At 33.0% G+C, this 18223-nt stretch overlaps 1 protein-coding gene across 2 annotated transcripts; it reads right to left on the bottom strand.

The window, feature by feature from the left end:
- Positions 1–5049: 5049 nt before the first annotated feature.
- On the bottom strand, positions 5050–13286 carry LOC126717896 (peroxisome biogenesis protein 22-like). 2 transcript variants are annotated; one of them, XR_007652777.1, is made up of 9 exons: positions 12929–13286; positions 12620–12751; positions 12496–12543; positions 10403–10459; positions 10201–10302; positions 7175–7240; positions 6059–6144; positions 5484–5585; positions 5345–5362 (listed from the first exon to the last, which is right to left on the bottom strand). XR_007652777.1 is itself a non-coding variant. In XM_050419856.1 (8 exons), exons 1-8 carry the CDS (start codon positions 13061–13063, stop codon positions 5249–5251), a joined length of 756 nt encoding a protein of 251 aa, XP_050275813.1. In that variant the 5' UTR covers positions 13064–13282; the 3' UTR covers positions 5050–5248. The 2 variants fall into 2 exon arrangements, 1 of the variants encoding a protein (XP_050275813.1); XM_050419856.1 differs by lacking the exon at positions 6059–6144 and having other exon boundaries at positions 5050–5362; positions 12929–13282.
- Positions 13287–18223: the final 4937 nt, after the last annotated feature.

The raw sequence follows: 18223 nt of genomic DNA, 5'->3' as shown, positions 1-18223 counted from the left end.
CTACAGGATTGCCTATTGATGGCAATGCAGTGTGCGGGCCGACTAATTTGGTTTGGGAACAAGTTTGTGATAATTTACTTGGGGTGAGACCACCTGCAATAGCATTGGCATATGGTGGCCTTAAAATAACATGGGTAAGGAATACATTCTTAAATTTACCAGAGGGTGCCAATGCTGTAACAACCCAATAGTATGCTAGGGCATACATGTTCCAGGTTTTGGCTTTACTATTTGGAAATAAGAGCCAAAGTAGATTGCATTGCTGCTTTCTCATGCTGTTAGACGACTTTGGTGTAGCTGGGGAATATAGCTGGGGTAGTGCCACACTTGCTTTCCTTTATAAAGAGCTGTGTACTGCTGCTATTCAAAAAAGCACGGAGATTGTAGGTCCTGTTTTCATAGTACAATTATGGGTGTTGGAGCATCTTCCATATCTGACCCCAATTCCAATAAATCCAACAAATTTAAATGGTGACGACCCATACGGTTGCAGGTATAATATTTACTTTTTATTTCTATACAATATTGTATACTGTAGCGTTTATCCTTGATACTTCTAAACCCTAAATATTGTATAACAATCATTAATTGTGTATAGGTGGGATACCAAGAGAACATTTACTCACACACCAAACGCTCTACCAATTGCTTTTTCTTTCGCCTCCCACACCTTAAAATAAGAAGGCCAGTATTGGTACTTATTGTAAAAAGTCTGTTGAAGTGAAGCAATCTTTATGGTTGGATCATTTTTGACAACATCCCTCAACTCTTTCTCAATAACATGGGTGTCTAATTGCTCGTGATCTTGTGTGAGCGTGGACTCTGTACATGTGTGTGGACTATTGTATTTCCTAACCTCAAACAAACCATATGTAGCCTGGAAGCATGCTCGACGACGCCAAGAACAATGTTTGCACCTTACAGACCAACATTCTGGATCTGACCCTCTTACACAAAATGTTTGGTTCCTCTTGATGTGATAGCGTTTAACAGCAGCTTGTAGTTTATCCTTATCAACAAAAAGCAAGCCCACATAAAACTCTTGGGTAGGGTTCCAAATACTCTGAGTGGGCTTTTCAAATGGTGGGGTTGGATCAATCATATTATCCCACGTGTTTTGTGAAAAGCTTAGTGATGAAGGTTGATAGAATGTCATAGCTAGACTGCTTTCATGATTAGGTTCATTTAGAGGCTCCTGTTCATCTCCAATATCATCAAGGACCTCGTCATCATCAAGATGGTCATCACTATCCATGGCCCGCATCCTTTCTGAAAATGTATGGACCGCATTTTCAGTAGTAGCAACTATGTGGTGTGTATCATTGGGATCATTAGCAGCTCTCTGAGTGACGGTTTGGTCATACTAAGTTTCAAACTCAAAATAAGTAGTCTCTTGTGTGACATGCTCAATTGGATTATCATAGTCAGCATCATTGGTGTTCATTGGCCGATAAGGAACATGTTGGTCCACAGTTGCAACATGGGTATATGGAGCATGATAGTCAGCACCACCAATGTGGATTGGGGAATGAGCTGCATCTTCAATATAATGACCAGTATGAGTGGCATATGGATTATGGAAGTGCCCGCCATGTGAATAACTAAACGATGCACTTGATCCTTCGTTGGCAAATTGAATGGGAAAAACATCTCGGTGACTTCTTATGGGCTCTACACCCACGTATAACTCTGCACCTACAAATCCATATTGGTGGTCTAAGATATCGAATATTGTATTGACACCATTATCATCTTCTACCAAAACTTGCTGGTAAGTCACAAGATGTGGATGACATTGAAAAGGAAATTTATACCAAATAGTCAGTTTTGAATCTTCTCTGTTTATATGAAGCGTGAATGCTACTCCATCACATAGATCTTCAAATGTAACACCCCGGCTTAATGGAAGCATAGAAGGAGGTGACCCTTCGTAATAAACCCCATTTTCTCCATATTTAATTATTCCGCCGGAATGGATGAGAAAAATGAACAACTTTTCTACCATCTATACTAAAACATAATAATAGTATTAAAATATTAACACTACACAACCATTACAATGCAATACAAGAAGGTAATCCCTTAAAAATATTCAATGTTTAAATAACTAGAGCTGAGAGAATTTTGTGAAAGAGGATTATTTCACTGATAATAATAGTATTAAATTATTTTTTATTAAGGTTTATGAGTGTATACTAACTTTTTTTTTCTTATAGCATTCGTATATATTATAGGCTAACATAATACAAAAGCAAGATTTGCATGAACAAATAATTTAACCAAAACAAGATTTTCATGCTTAGCTATGCCTCTAAAACATATCAACATGAATATTATAGAAAGAAAAGTAACTACTTAAGAGATGGAACTCACCTTTTAAGAGATAAAGAACGGATAGATATTTGCAAGTATTGTTACTTATAGTTGTTTGCAGAATGTATGGCACACATGAATTGAAAATGGTTGGTAGAATTATGAAGGGAATAAGAGTAGAGAAGAAGGTTGATGGAATTTATAGGGGAAAAAGGGTAGAAAATAAAAACTATGGAAATTTCAGTAATATTAGTGCTGTTTAAATAGGATGCAAGTTTCATATTAGTTAAATTCTTAGATTTTAAACTGTATAATTAGATATGCAATTGACCAAATAGAACACAACACAAATGGGACACTCTGATACAAATAAATTACTACACTATAAACATATATTCACTACAAAGAATCTCTGCAAAAATCTCAATTTCTTTGTTTTTTTGGTTTATAGTGTGCACATCAAACATTTTTTTTTCTTCCATATTGTAAGAATCTATGTACTTTCTTTGCTTTTTTTGGTTTATAGTGTGCACATCAATCATTTTTTTCTTTCCTATTGTAAGAATCTATATACTTTCTTTGTTTTTTTTGTTTACAGTGTGCACATCAATCATTTTTTTCTTCTATAAGAATCTATGTACTTTTTTTTTTTTTTACAGTGTGCACATCAATCATTTTTTTCTTTCATTTCGTATTGTAAGAAACACAAACCAAATTGCTTCGGTCAAAATAAGACTGAAGAATAAAAAGAAAAAAAAAGAATCTGAGAGAGATTTAGGTGTGATATGAATAGGTGAGTATATTTCATGCAGAGAATAAGAATCAGATGAGATGAGGAGTTAAGGTGATTGGTTGATTGAATCTTTGCTTCTTCATTTTTGTTTACTTTCTTTGCTCTTTTGTTTTTTTGTTTTTTTTTTTTGTTTACAATGTGCACATCAATCATTTTTTTCTTCCGTATTGTAAGAATCTATGTACTTTCTTTGCTTTTTTTGGTTTACAGTATGCACATCAATCATTTTTTTTTTCTTTCCGATTGTAAGAATTTATGTACTTTCTTTGTTTTTTTTTTTTTTTTTGTTTATAGCATGCACCTCAATCATTTTTTTCTTTTATAATAATCTATGCACTTTTTTTTGTTTTTGTTTACAGCGTGCACATCAATTATTTTTTTCTTCCATTTCGTATTGTAAGAATTTATGTACTTTTTTTAGAATAAGAATCAATGTACTCATTGTACTTGAATCTATCCTTATTTGTTTCATAGGGTACTTTTACAAAACGAAAGGAAAGAACATGACATACACACAAGCCAAACTGCTTCGGTCAAAAAAATACAGAAGAATAAGAATATGCATACTTTTTTTTTTTATTATATTCAGACATCTCTCTCTCTCTCTCTCTCTCTCTCTCTCTCTCTCTCTCTCTCTCTCTCTCTCTCTCTCTCTCTCTCTCTCAGCAATGCCATTGCCACAAACCAATTGCAACAATTTTTTTTTCCCTCCTCTTTCGGCAATGTCATTGCCACAAATTTATTCCCACAATTTTTTTTCCCCTCTATTTCGGCAATGCCATTGTCACAAACCAATTGCAACAATTTTTTTTTTTTCCTTCTATTTCGGCAATGCCATTGCCACAAATTCATTCCCACAATTTTTCCCCCTCTATTTCGGCAATGCCATTGCCACAAACCAATTGCAACAATTTTTTTTCCCTCCTATTTTGGCAATGCCATTGCCACAAATTCATTCCCACATTTTTTTTTCCCCTCTATTTCGGCAATGGCATTGTCACAAACCAATTGTAACAATTTTTTTTTCCCTCTCGTTTCAGCAATGTCATTGCCACAATTCCATTCCACAAATTTTTTTTTTTTTTTGAGAAATGATATGTGAAACACAATTTTTACAACAAATCCTAAGTGGCAAGTTATTACTGGTTGTTATTATTGGATTAAAAAAGTAATCTCAGTGTTAAATTTAAATTTGAACTAATAATAACTAATCACATGTGAATTGTTGTGAAAATGTTGTAAAAATATTATGGACGTAGCACTTTTTCTTTTTCTTTTTTAATTCCTCCCCAGATTTCGACAACCACTATTTTTCCCCCCTCCCATTTTCAGCAATGGCATTGCCACAAAATTTTTTTTCCCTATTTCGGCAATGGCATTACCACAAACCAATTGCAACAATTTTTTTTCCTCCTATTTCGGCAATGCCATTGCCACAAATCCATTCTACAATTTTTTTTTTTTTTTTTAGAAATGATATGTGTACACAATTTTTACAACAAATCCTAATGACAGGTTGTTACTGGTTGTTATTGTTGGATTAAAAAAGTAATCTCAACATTAAATTTAAATTTGAACTAATAATAACTAATCACCTGTGATTTGTTGGGAAAATGTTGTAAAAATATTGTGGACGTAGCACATTTTTTGTTTAATTCCTCCCCAGATTTCAGCAACCACTATTTTTTTTTTCCTCCCATTTTCGGCATTGCCACAAATTCGCCCCCCCCCCCCCCCCACCCCCCTAATTTCGGCAATGGCATTGCCACAATTGGTTTCCCTTTGGGCACCTGCCTAGCACTAGCACACTTCGAGCACTTCACACCCACTTAGTCAGCAGGTTTGGGCAGCAGAATTTCGGTAATGTGATTACTGAAATTCGTTGGAACAGTGCCTATAATGCAAATAAACTCCAGATTCAACAATATTCAGCCAAAAGACTCTTAAGTAAAGTACACCTTTTATTTATTTAAGAAAATGTATGAGGACACTAATTGTAGTATACTGCGATTACAGCATAGTTGCTGCATAATACAATATCAATAACAATATGTACACAAGGGTAGCAATCTCTGAGAGTAGCGTGTAATAAACCTTCCTCGTTCCCTATTTCTCATTCTCTACATGTAAGATTTTCAAGGTCTACAGACTTTCTTCATTGAAAAAAGACTCCAAACTTTTTGAGTTAAAGATGTTTGACTCAGACGTCAAACTTGATCCAGAGGGCGAGATGTACAATTGGAATCTAATGAATTTCTACAGAAAATAAAAAACAGGTACAAAAATTAATTTTTAGAAAGGAGAGGCAACAGATAAATGGAGGTGCAGAAAACCATTTTATCACTCTTGGGAAAAATAAATGAATTAGGGAACTTACAGCTAGCTGAGATAGAGTATCAGGATTTGTGTCAACATGCCAATCTGGCTCCAACTGCCGCACAAAAGACAGTCTTCCATTGTCTGTGCTACAGAATAGTACCTACAGAACAATAATATACATAGATTACGCCATCCATGTAAACTGAAGGATAAGTCGTTAACAAATCTAACTCTTGTATTTTATAGGATTCAAGTTTGTCCAATTCTATAACAGTGCTAAGTCAAAGATACAAAGCGATATGACAGGAAACTGTATGGTATGTGAGCCCTACGCCAGTAAGGCAACTCTCTGAAAAGATGTGGTATACATTTACATTAAAGTACTGTATGGAAGGGAAAGAACTCTAGGTCTTCTACTGCAACAGAAATTCGACAAATTAACCAACACATTATTTATTATTTAAAAGACGCAAATAATCTCTTGTTTTATTCACTGGCAAGGAAAAACAATTTAAGCTATGTTCGTTTTATTAAACATAATTTCTATACTCATATGTAGCTTTGCTAAAGATAAAACTTTCCGTGTTTAAATTAAGATGAATGATTCTAACACGTTGAAAAGGGTAAATGGACCTCCTTTAGTAGCCTTTGACATTATATGTAGAGTTTTTTATGCCGGCCTCCATGTTTGTTTCACTCCAAGCTACTCCTTTTCTTACCTAAGATTTAACGTGTTAATGGTAAATGCAATTTATCAGCAAAAAGTGGTTATATAGTAAGGCATATTTTGAATAAAGGCAAGTCAGAAGTTACACAAATTTATGTGGCAAGAAAAAGTATCCTTAATCCTTATGTAGAGAAATATTAATCTTATTTAATTACCATCCAGTGACTCCAAATGATCGCTGACTAGTATTGGTGTCATTAGAGCCAAAAGAATTTAATTAAACTAAAAGTATATTTATAATCAAAAAGTTATGTAGTGAATTTGGACAAGTTTTTTAGTAAAAATAAACCATATATAAACTGTACAGAAGCTCAACCTAGAGAAGGCTTGAGGGTACTAGACATTCAAACTCAAGGTCTCAGGTTTGAGCACTCCTTTTAAAAAAAAAAAAAAAAAAAAACCAAAAATTGAAAATTGAAAATTTGAAGATGTTATGATGCAGGTTGTATTGATCTAGTTTAAATATCCAATTTATTGTCATTTTCCCTTAAAAAATAGCACTTTAATTGGTTTCAACCTATTCACTTGCATGAAGAGTCTTATAGCTCAACTAGCACTTCCTAGTGTTTCTAACGGAGACATCCAAGTTCAATTCCCCCTCACCCAACAATTGAATTATCAAAAAAGCAAAAGACCTGTTCAATTGCAGATCCAAAATTATATTACCAAACTAGAAAATTGACTAGTCACAATTCCAATGCTTCTATTTTTGGTCAAGTGAGGTTCTGGTGACTATGATATAAGTTTGAAGAAATTCAATTCAGATTATAGTCCTTCTGATTCCATATGATTAAGAAACAACGAATGTTGAGTATGACAGTAATGCAGGGCACTACTAGCATGCACCATCATCTTAGTTTCTCCAAATTTGGTTTTGCCAAAATTGGAAGTGCAGAAGGTGTCCAGCATCTTTAGCATTGCTTTAAAAAATTTCTGCTAGTATCCACATCTGAGGATTAGGAAGGAGTCTTGGCCGATTATATAAATAAATTAAAAGACAAAGTTAAAAATTGTAAAGATACCTTGTCTTTCATCAGGCCTCCATTTTTGAAAAGACCAGTGTTTTCCAGAGCTAATAGAACCCTTTCCTGTAACATCAGAGCTTTAATGGTGAGCAATATAACTGCTTGAAAATAAAAAAGAATTCAACTAAAGTAAAAAGAATTAGAAGGTGACTCCAAAGTGCGCATGCACGCACACACACATCTAGATAGCCAAATTGGAATCTATAAATAATATCGAGTTGCTGCAAAACTTTTGTGGTACCAGAGAACCCACAAGAAACCCTTTTAACACTTAACACACATCTTGCTAATGACCGTATCAAGCCCACAATTCAGCTGCTCTTATTCTATTCCCCAAGGCTCTGAAACAGGTCAGGTTTGACTTTGATGAAATGATGCAGCCCAAGACTTGTGAGGAGTGGTTGAAACCAAGGGATTCAACCAAGAAAATGGGAAACTCCAAGGATGCCACTCAATTTGGGGTAGCAGACTTGCTCCACACTACTAAAAGCAAATGCTACTCAACGCGACCAACTTAATTAGAAGTAATAACTCAACTAAACTCCAATTATAAGAGCATTTCCTTTGGGGATTGTAAATGGGAAATGTAGGGGAAATTTAGCATCAAGGCACAAAAAGAGCCCAGCAGCCGAACTTGTAAAACCTAAGAATTGCAAATTTTTTTGCAATTGTGCTACAGTGCCATCTTAAATGTAGGATGGCACTGTAGCACAATTGTAAACCAAAATTATTGATATTTTATTCCTTTTTCACTTTTGCTTTCACTAACTTTCTCTTTCAATTCATCTCTCTTTCACCAGTCACTCTCATCTCCTCTCTTCTTCTTTCTTTCTTTCTTTTCTTTTCTTTTTTTTTTTTTTTTTTTTTTTTTTTTTTTTTTTTTTTTTTTGATTCTCTCATTCAATCCCTCCCGCTCTCTCGTCCCTCTCCGTGTGGATCGGTGCCCATGGGTCCGGTGGTGCGATAGCGTGGGCAGGTGGTGCGGCGGCGTGGGCATTTGGTTGTGGCGGTGTGGGCAGATGGTTGTGTTGGCGTGGGTCTGGTGGCTTCAGCAAAATCTCTTCCCTTTTTTTTTTTCTTTTTTCCCTTGAATCAAGCCTCTGTGAGTCTCATAGTTTAGTGGAGCTCATGGTTTGATGTGGCAGATCGGGGTGGTGGTGGATTAGTGGGTGGTGGTTGTGTTGTTGATGGTGGATCAAGGTGGAGCCGTGGTTTGTGGATTGGGGTGGTGCTTTTGTAGAGTCAGATGCCAAGCTAATCTCAAAGATTTTATATTCTAAATTGTAAGTTTAAACTGTGCTTAAATTGGGAGGTTGTTGTGTTGATGATGGTTGGGTTGAGATTTTGTGCTTGGGGTTTGTTTGGGGTTTAGGATGAGTTTTTGTATTGGGGATTTTGGGTCTGGGTTTTAGGTGGTGATTAGTGGTTAAGAGAGAGAGGAAGAGAAAAATGAGATTGAGAGAAAAAAATATTTTATTGTGTAAATATATTATTTTAATATGTTGTATAGGAAAATAAAAGATAGGATGTTGGGTGTATTGTAAAATGATATGATATAATTGATAAAGTAGCTTTTTGATATGGTAAAATAGGATAGGATAGCATTTTCCATTGTGAATGCTCTAACACAAACTAGCAAATATTTCAGAATCAAAGACACCCTCTCTTCTCTTTCTCTTTGATATTTTATTGGAAATTACAAGGCATGACCAGTCAAGACTTTCAATAAATGCTAAGCAACTTCCAAGGCGCTTACTAGATAGTGAAAAAATTTATTCCCTGGACACAACATACTACACACATTCTCACATAATCCAAAACAAACTAGATAATCAAAGAAAATTAACAAATAACACTAATACCAGAAGAAATTAAAAACTTATTATAAATTTCAAGGCATCAAAACCTTCAATTTTTTCAAACACCTTGGTTGCCATTTGTCAACCCCATGCTCGTGTCTCATGAAACCAGTCACAGAGGTCCAGATCACAAAACAAGCAACAACTCAACTAAAACCTAAAAGTGCACAAGCATTTACTTAATGATCAAGCCTAACATGAAAATGACATAGTACTCAACCCAAAAACAATTGAATTTCTTAGATGATGGGGCCCAAATAGAAAATTTTTTATTGGTAAGTTACATACTCACCCAGTAGATCTTGAACCCACAATCTCACCCTCCAAGCCTCCAATCACTGAGGTCCAAATCACAAACCAAGCAAAAACTCAACTAAACTCAACTTAAACCTAAAAGTTCCGATGCATGCACTTAATGATCGGGCCTAACATGAAAATGACATGGTACACAACCCAAAAACAAAGGAATTTCTTAGATGATGGGGGCTAAAATGACAATTTTTTATTGGTAAGTTACACATTCACCTAGTAGATCTTGAACCCACAATCTCACCCTCCACCTTGCTTTTAGAAAAAGATGAGATGCTATTTGAGCAAGAGCTCATTGGCCTCAAATGAAATTAACTTAGTACTTTGTCTAACAGCAAATAAATTTCTTAAAAATGAAATTAACTTAGTATTCAATCTAACAGCAAATACATCTCTTATGCTAATACCTAATTTGAAATTCATGTGGCACTCAACTCAACATTCCCAATTTTTTTTTATAGGTAATCAAGTTTTTTTGCATAAAAAGTACATTGTGTTCACGATGATGAAAATTCCCAATTGTAACCACAAAATCTCACAAGTTCCATAATTCCCTTCCACTGCCCACTTCATTTTAGCCCAAAATAATTATTTACCTGTCCCAACACCTGAAAAAAAAGGGCTCTTGTACAAACTACTTTATGAAGGTAAAATGCATTGATAGACCTTACGATATAAGAACTTTATGGCATATAACATAACAGATCTGCAAGAACTACATAGCTAATGTAATGAACATTACAGTCAAAAATAATAAATTAAGATTTTTAAATGACTATAATTATACTTCAGCATAAAATACTAGATCGTAGACATTCAGGTTTAGTTGAAAATGAAATATGAATTACTGCTTACCCCACTTTCATCATCAAGAATTCTTTCAATAAGATAGATGTCACAGAATCTACTGATTTCCAACAGCACTTCCACAACTGATGGCCTTAAAGTGGCATGATGCTACAAGAATAAAACATTTTAGTGTCAGATTTCACTCCTCTTTGAATAGACTAATGACTAAACATACAAAATATAACACAAAATGTATTCATCACTAGACCTGAAGTTCCTCAGGACTACTCTCTTCAAGAATTACACCAAGCAACTGACAAGTCATCTGCATGCAAAGAAAATAAAAAAATTTTGGATTTGAAAGTCTGACTTGTTCCCAAAAACCAAAGTGCTGCTGTGTGGAATATAGCCCTTTGTGCATCATGTGGACCATTTGGAGAGAATGTAAGAGTCAATTATTTAAGGGGGTCGACCCTTCTTTGCTGGATCTAAAGATTTTCTTGCTGTGCACCTTGTACAATTAGATGGAGATTTGGAATAGCAATTCTTGGGGTAATTTGGTTTGTGTTTTTAAATGCTTATTCTTTTAGGTCATGCTCTTTTAGGTGTGTCTGAGTACACCACTTGTGTACAAAGGATGCTATGAAATATGTTTTCTTTTTTCTTTTTTGATAAGTAATAAAATTATATTGAGAAAACGATTACTTCATGTTCACGATGATGAACATAAGTAATCTTAAACCATTACAAAGAATTATAAAGAAAAATGAAGTGAGTTGTGGAAATTTACAATAGAACTACAATGAGTAACCCCATGCTTGAGACCAATCAAACAATGTTCACATCAACAAGAATTGCAGTGGCTCTTGAGAACTTTCAATATCGTCAAATGGTAATTTCTTTTTCTAATAAAAGTTTTTTTTTTTTAAAGTTAAAAAACAGAAACAAAAACAAAAAACAATACAGGATTGAGAATGATCTCTAGGCTCAAAGATTAGATAAGAAAAGGCTACTTACAATGACTCAAAAGAGTTCGTTTATAATAACCTAATGTTATTAGTCACATGCTAGCCACATACCTTTCTAAAATACTCAAGACATAATAACAAATTAAATATTAAATAAAGAACTGAAAAGACTAGCCTTATTATAAATACGGGATAGAGAAAATAGACTACTCTCAGCTTTGGGCTTAGATGCTCCTGCATCAGTAGGAGCAGAAGATAAATGGTTTCCCCACCATTTTTACACAAGCAACATCCATCCAAATACTATTTTTCTCTTTCGTAGGTTATCTACAGTCTGAATCTCCCCCAAACCCATTGTCCAAGAAGGCCACACTAGGAGCTTTAACCTTCCAAATACTTCTCCAGAGAATAGAACCTACCCTATCCAAGCTCAACATTTACAACAATGAGGGGGAAAAAAGTCATACCTAATGCACAAAACTCCCAACTTTTGTAGGATCTCGGAGAGGTCATGGCCTTGCCTTACCAACCCCCCACAATTGTTTTTGGAGAGGCTGATTCCTAGACTCATACCCGTGACCAACAAGTGGAAGGCACTTGCCATCGCACTAAGGCCCAACATTTATGAGTAGAACAGAACAAATCAAGGAAATATAACAAAGAATCAATTCCCAATCTTGCACCTCCTTAGCTAAGCTAGGTCTCCAAAGGAAACTACCATGTTTCCCACCCATAGAGTTTGCCACTGTAGCATTTCTATCTCTCATGATTACAAAAAGTCCTGGATCAATAAATCACAAAAGAGCCTAACAAAACCAAATTTCTCTTTCAGAACTTATTGGTGAACATCAAGAACTCTACATAATATTTTGCCACATACAAGTCCATGAATTAACAGTTTTATTTTTTATTTTTCTAGCTTTCCCTAAAGCTTCATAGCATATAAAATTTCTCACTTGTCTTCTCAGATTGTCATCAAAACTTACAACTTATCATCCCTAGAGATTTGGGATTAGTTGCATGAATCTCATACCAAAAAATACATTTTCTTTAAATCCCCATCTTATACCAAAAATATTAAGACAGCTTTTTAAATGAACAATTCAAAGATTTCCAACAAGCAATAATGCTTTTTATGTTCTTTTATGCATTGAGCATTGACAACGAAAGTTACCTCTAAACAGAAAAAATTAAGTAAATAAATCTTTCAATTACACAATTCCGTGAAACTATAATAATTTTAAAAACAACCACAAATATGTAAGCACTAATTAATTATTTTTTTTTTTAAACATCCAAGTAAGAATGAGATCAATAATTAATTCCATTCTATTCTATCCAATCCTTTCCTTTATAAAGTCCCAAACATAGTGTAAATCATCAACAAGAGTACCTTCCGAGCGCCATTTAATTTGTTTTTCACCGTTTGTCCAAGCACTACCTAAAAAGGAACAGCAAAAGCATATGATTCAGAATACAGAAGTTTAAAAAGAACAATTCACTGTATCTGTATGTACCTTTGTTGCTTCAACAGCAGCATCACTCGTTTGTTTAGGTCGCCTTCTTTGCCCGGCAGTGGCTCTCACGAACTTCCAAGCAAAAACTGAAGCAATAACAAAACCTGCCAAGGCCCCAACAGATCCAGCACTCTGAAAATTAGGAAATACCGTCAAGCAATACAAATTTTAACAAGATAGAAATATTGCACGGCAGGTGTTCGAAAAAATGCCAAAACCAAATCCTAACGTCCCAACCAACACATAACATAAATTGTGATATAATTTCTGGGATTGCAAAACTTTGTAAAGGAAGCAGTAAAGAAGAACCTTGTGATTGGAAAGGATGAAAAAGATTTTAGCAAATTTGCGAGTCAAGTGCTTGGAGAGTCTCTTGAGAAGGGGCGCTACTCCTATTTGCTGTGTCAGCGATAGCGATGATGATGATGATGATGATTCGCCCATCTATGATTTCTCTCTCTCTCTCGGATACACAAGTTACAACGTATGTACAACAATTTAATAATACCAATCCTTTCTAAGTTCGTTTTCTGTCGCTGTGCTAATTGCCTGTTTTCATGTTTTGTCAGTTTGGAAAAATAAGAACAGGACGGACAAGCAGAGGAAAAAAAAAAGATTTGGGGGGAAGTTTTTCTTTAGTCAACTTTGTTTGCTGTTCTGGAGCTCCGCTTGGATTTTTTTTTAAAATAACTATAAAAGCCAAATTATTTTATTAGTTAGCCGAGATTGGAAACTATTTTGGTATCTAACAAATCGAGACCAAATGAGTTGATTTTGCTCTTTGAAATTGAGAGGAGAAGAGTCGAGTTTCAGTGAAATCGAGTGTTTTGCACTCAAGTTCCATGCTCTCATGGAAATCGAGTCTCTTAGACTCGATTTCCATAAAACTTGACTCTTACCAACTCGATTTAAGAAAACAAAATTGGTTTCGAAACTTTGCTAACTAATAAAATTGTTTGATGGATTTGGTTATTTAGAAAAAAAATCCCTCGCTTTCCTCAAGACAAGTACTCTTTCTTCTTTCTTTTTTTTTGGGAGAAGAAGTCAAGTACTGTTATATTTCCCAACATATATAATGAAAAAGTTTGGCCACAAATTAGTTATAGTCTAATGCTACAACTTCTTTTAAAAAAATTAATATTATTATATATTTTTAAAATTTAACTGGATTGGGTTTCACAAAAAAAAATTTAACTGGATTGCATGCTCTTTATACTCTTAACATACATGTCAAATTTTATGTCAATTGGATATTATTTACTATATAATATATAAACTTATTTTTTATAGATAATTTTAAACTATAAAAACTTGCAATTTAAAAAATTGGTTAATAACATAGCTATTAATTTTTTATTTTCTGAAAATTTTGTAAGTATGGAAAATATAAGAAAAAAATGTAACTATTTTTGAGCAAAAAGTAAGCGACATATTAATAAAAAATTAAGGCAAATCTTATTGGAATATAACATCCAAATCACTAGGTAAATCCTCTACCCAAACATCAGTATCTGCAATTTTTATTATTTTATTAAGTAGTTTATATTATTTTATTGGGTTGTATGTAAAAATAAAAACCGGGATGTAGGGTGAGTTATAAAATGAGTTAGTAAAATAGATTAAGTAGTGTTTGAAGATGCAATATAAATTTTTTTTGCATCCCCATATTCTAGTGCTCTTAGCCTAAGTTTGTTCTTGAGAATCAGATTTTATTCGAGCTAGTAGTTTAGTTTGAACACAATAAAGGAGATTGAATTATGTGATGTGATGGGTAGAAATTAGTGTGGGAGTTCAAAAGCTTTAACCCACCAATCTGATTTTAGCAGTGGGGGTAGCAAAGCTTGAGGAAGGAAGAATCAAGGTATCAAGGTACTGGTACATAATAGTCTATCATAATTGGCTTAAACTTAATTATAGAATTGGCTATACTTAGGGTTTGTTTAAGATCCGTTTATTTTGCTGAAACTGAAATTTTTTTGCTAAAAATACTGTAGATAAAGGCAAAAGTTAATTAAAATAGTACAGTGGAACTCATGAATAGTATCAAAAAATGCATATGACCCATGAATAGTAGCAAAAATAAACTGAATAGTAAAATAAGTTGACAAAAATAATTTTTGCCAAACGCACACTTAGATGTTGTTAATCAATTAAGTTTTCCATATAATTATAACATTGTTTTTATTTGGCTGTACGTTTGTACATACGTTGTCAAAACCGGCTTGACACAATTGAGGTCTAAAGGAATTCAGCAAAAAAATAATAATAATAATAATAAATAAATAAATTGAGGTCTGAAGGGACTATTAGGACATTTTTAATATTTGAATACTAGACTCTACACACGCGCTTTATACCTACAATAATACTCTCTATTTTTTTTTTTTTTATTAAGTGTCATAATGTTTAAAAGTGATATATAAATAACCGTTTGTATTTTTTTTTTTTTTAAAGAAAGAGGAAGGGTAATGTGGAATAATGTTTAAAAATGAGATAGAAATAGTGTCCTAAGTTTTAGGCTGAATGAAGAAGATAAATGAAAAAAGCTTAAAACTTAGGAACAGTAAATTACTCTTTTAACCAATTTATGTTTTTTAATTCAAAATTATTCAACTAAAAGATAGGGGTATTTTAGAGAGTTTAAAAATTTGTATGAGAGTATTTTAGTACGCAAAATGTTGAAACCCAGATATGGAATTTTCGTGGGTTTCAATTAGCTCAACTGATAAAATCTTTGATGGTTGCATAAAAAATCTGGGATTCAATTTCCACTTTTACCAAAAACTGATTGATGTCTTGATCTGATAATAAAGTTCTATCATCAGGAGTGGACGTCATAGGTTGAAACTCTCTTAAAAAGAAATATTGAATCCTATTATTAATATTATATATAAATAAAATAATTTCTATTTTAATTTCTATACTAAAAGAATTTTTCTTTTTAAAATGCAAAATTATTAATCACGTTTTTGTATATATATTTTTATTTAAGATAGAAATCATACTCTACTTTAATCTAAGTATATTTGTGTGTGAAATTCCTTCCTATATAGAACAATAAATCTAGTTGATCAATGATGCAAGTTATGACCTATTAGGTTAGCTAAATCAAAGATTCAAACAAGGGATAAGAAGGATAGTTCTAGGACGCTACTTAACCAGAGGCAGCGAATGCCACTTAAAGCTACTAATTGCAAAAGTCACTCAACTCAACCAACTAGTTTTGATACCAATTTGATGCAGGTTTTGACTTGCTAGGTTGGCTATATCAAATATTCAACCAAATGATAAGAAGGATAGTTTCAAGATACTACTCAACCAGAGGTAGTGGATGCCACACAACGCAACCAAGCAACATGCTTGATTGTTAGGAGTAGGGTGTGCATAAACATGGCAAGCGAGGGGGTCAAGTTAGGTTGAGGGTTAGGTCGACTCGTATTTTTTCACATGAATATTTTTAAAGAAAAAAATGTATTTGTCATTTAGAAAGTAATGCAGCAAATTACTTGATGTAAAAAAAGGCATTACTTTGAATTCACCACTCATATTAAGAATGAGCTTAGCTAAACAAATTAATTCTTGTTTAATAATTTTAAAATTATGCAAATTCCAATATTACTAACCAAAACAAAATAGCGCAAAAGATAATTAAAACAAACACACAAATTTCATTTCTACTCAATATCCACATCGCAAAATATAAAACAAAATTACAAATGCCATATTGGATAACTAAATTGACAAAGAATAAACAAACACACAAGTTTTAATAATCTTATATCAATTGTAGTTAACACTCTATTTCAATTTGGTTAAAGTTTGATTATTTTCTTATTTATACATGATATCTTTTATGAATATCATGTCATTGTTAAGTAACACACAATTCAAGAAATATAATAATTTATTTTGAAAAGCCGTTTATTTTGGACATGAATTGTTAAAAAATAAGACTTAAGCATCTATAATTTATGTTAATTTCATTGATATATTTTGGCTTCATTCTTTAATGTTTCTCATGCATGTCTATAATTTTAAATTTAAGTTTTTAACTCTATTATAACCATATTATCTAGACAAATACTTTGTTATTTGATATTTAAAAATCTTTACTTATTACAGAATGCTTTAATCATTCATCTTTCAATTCATTTGCATATAGTTATATAAAGGTCTCAATTGTTTCTTTCAAGTCATTGTATCTGAATGATATTAAATATATATTTTTGAATGGCGTTATCCAAAAAATGTTTAAAAAATTTTAATAAAAAAATTAATAATAATAATAATAATGTCCATTATATATTGCCAATTGAGTTTGACTTGTGTACTATAAAGCTCATAACAAACAATTAAACCAATAATATCTTCTTCTTTTTTACCAGAAAAAGATTTTAAAAAAAATTTTCGGGTCACAAGTTGGGTTAACCCACAAAAAATGGGTCAAGTCACGGGTTAACCCGTTTTTTCTTCGGGTAAAAATATTCACATTCAAGTCGGGTCAACAAATTTTGACTTGTTTTTCCATGTTTGTGCACGGGTCAAATTGGGTGGGTTGATGGGAAAAAAAATTTAACCCTAGAAAATTTCCAAGCCACCATCAACCCACAATATACAAAAATGGTGGATCTATTGAAAATTTGGGCAATTTTAACTCGACAGATTGGGCAATTTAGTTTTAATTATGTGTTATATACTAAATTTCAAATTTTATTTTATCATTTATGAATAAATCTAAAAATTATTTCCTCTAAACCTTATAAACCATTGAAGGACTTGCAACAAAAATATTAATCATTAAAAGAAATTATAGCAAGTGTCCGCTTTCTTATAGAGCACACATATCTTATGGTATGAGTATATTATTATATTATAACTTTTTCTCTAGAGAAAGAGAGAGAGAGTACATCCACAATATTTTCACAACAAATCCTAAGTAACAAGTTGTTACTGGCTATTACCTGTGGGCAAAAAAGTAATTTCAGTGGTGAGTCTAGATTAGAACTAGTAATAGCTTGCCACATAAAATTTGCTGTAAAATTGTTATGAAAATTTAGTGGATGTAGTATTACTAAAAGAAAATTTTTTAAGCATATCCATGTCACTATGTATATTTACGAATATATTGGAAAAGTATCACATTTTCCATATTCACATGTGTGAATCATGGAGTTAAAAAAAAACTTCAAATATGACATGAGACGTAGACTAACAAGAGATGAATATTTGTGTATAAAAGGGTTAGGTCGAGTCTTGGCAGTTTAAAAAAACTTAATTAGCAACCCAACCCAGCCTGCCATGTTAATAATTGAACATGTCCAACCCACTTGAAAATAAATATCATATCCATGTAGGACGTGGAGTAGAGCGAGTTGGCTGGTTTAGGGGATTGAGGGGGTTGTTGCATAAGCCTAGTTAGGAAGAATCACTCAACTCCAAAAACATGACCACTTGCAAATAATTTTCCAAATCAAATACTCTCTTTGCTGTGTTTTTTATTTCACATTGATATTTATAAGTAATTACACTGCATGAGAGATAAATGTTTGACAACTTCATAGATTGACTTCAAATCTCCCAATAGTCAGATTACTACTACTAAGA

Source organism: Quercus robur, chromosome 3, assembly GCF_932294415.1.
Source record: "Quercus robur chromosome 3, dhQueRobu3.1, whole genome shotgun sequence".
In the NCBI taxonomy this organism is placed as follows: Eukaryota; Viridiplantae; Streptophyta; class Magnoliopsida; order Fagales; family Fagaceae; genus Quercus; species Quercus robur.
Note: the sequence above shows the minus strand (reverse complement) of the source record. Positions and strands in the feature narration are given on the sequence as shown.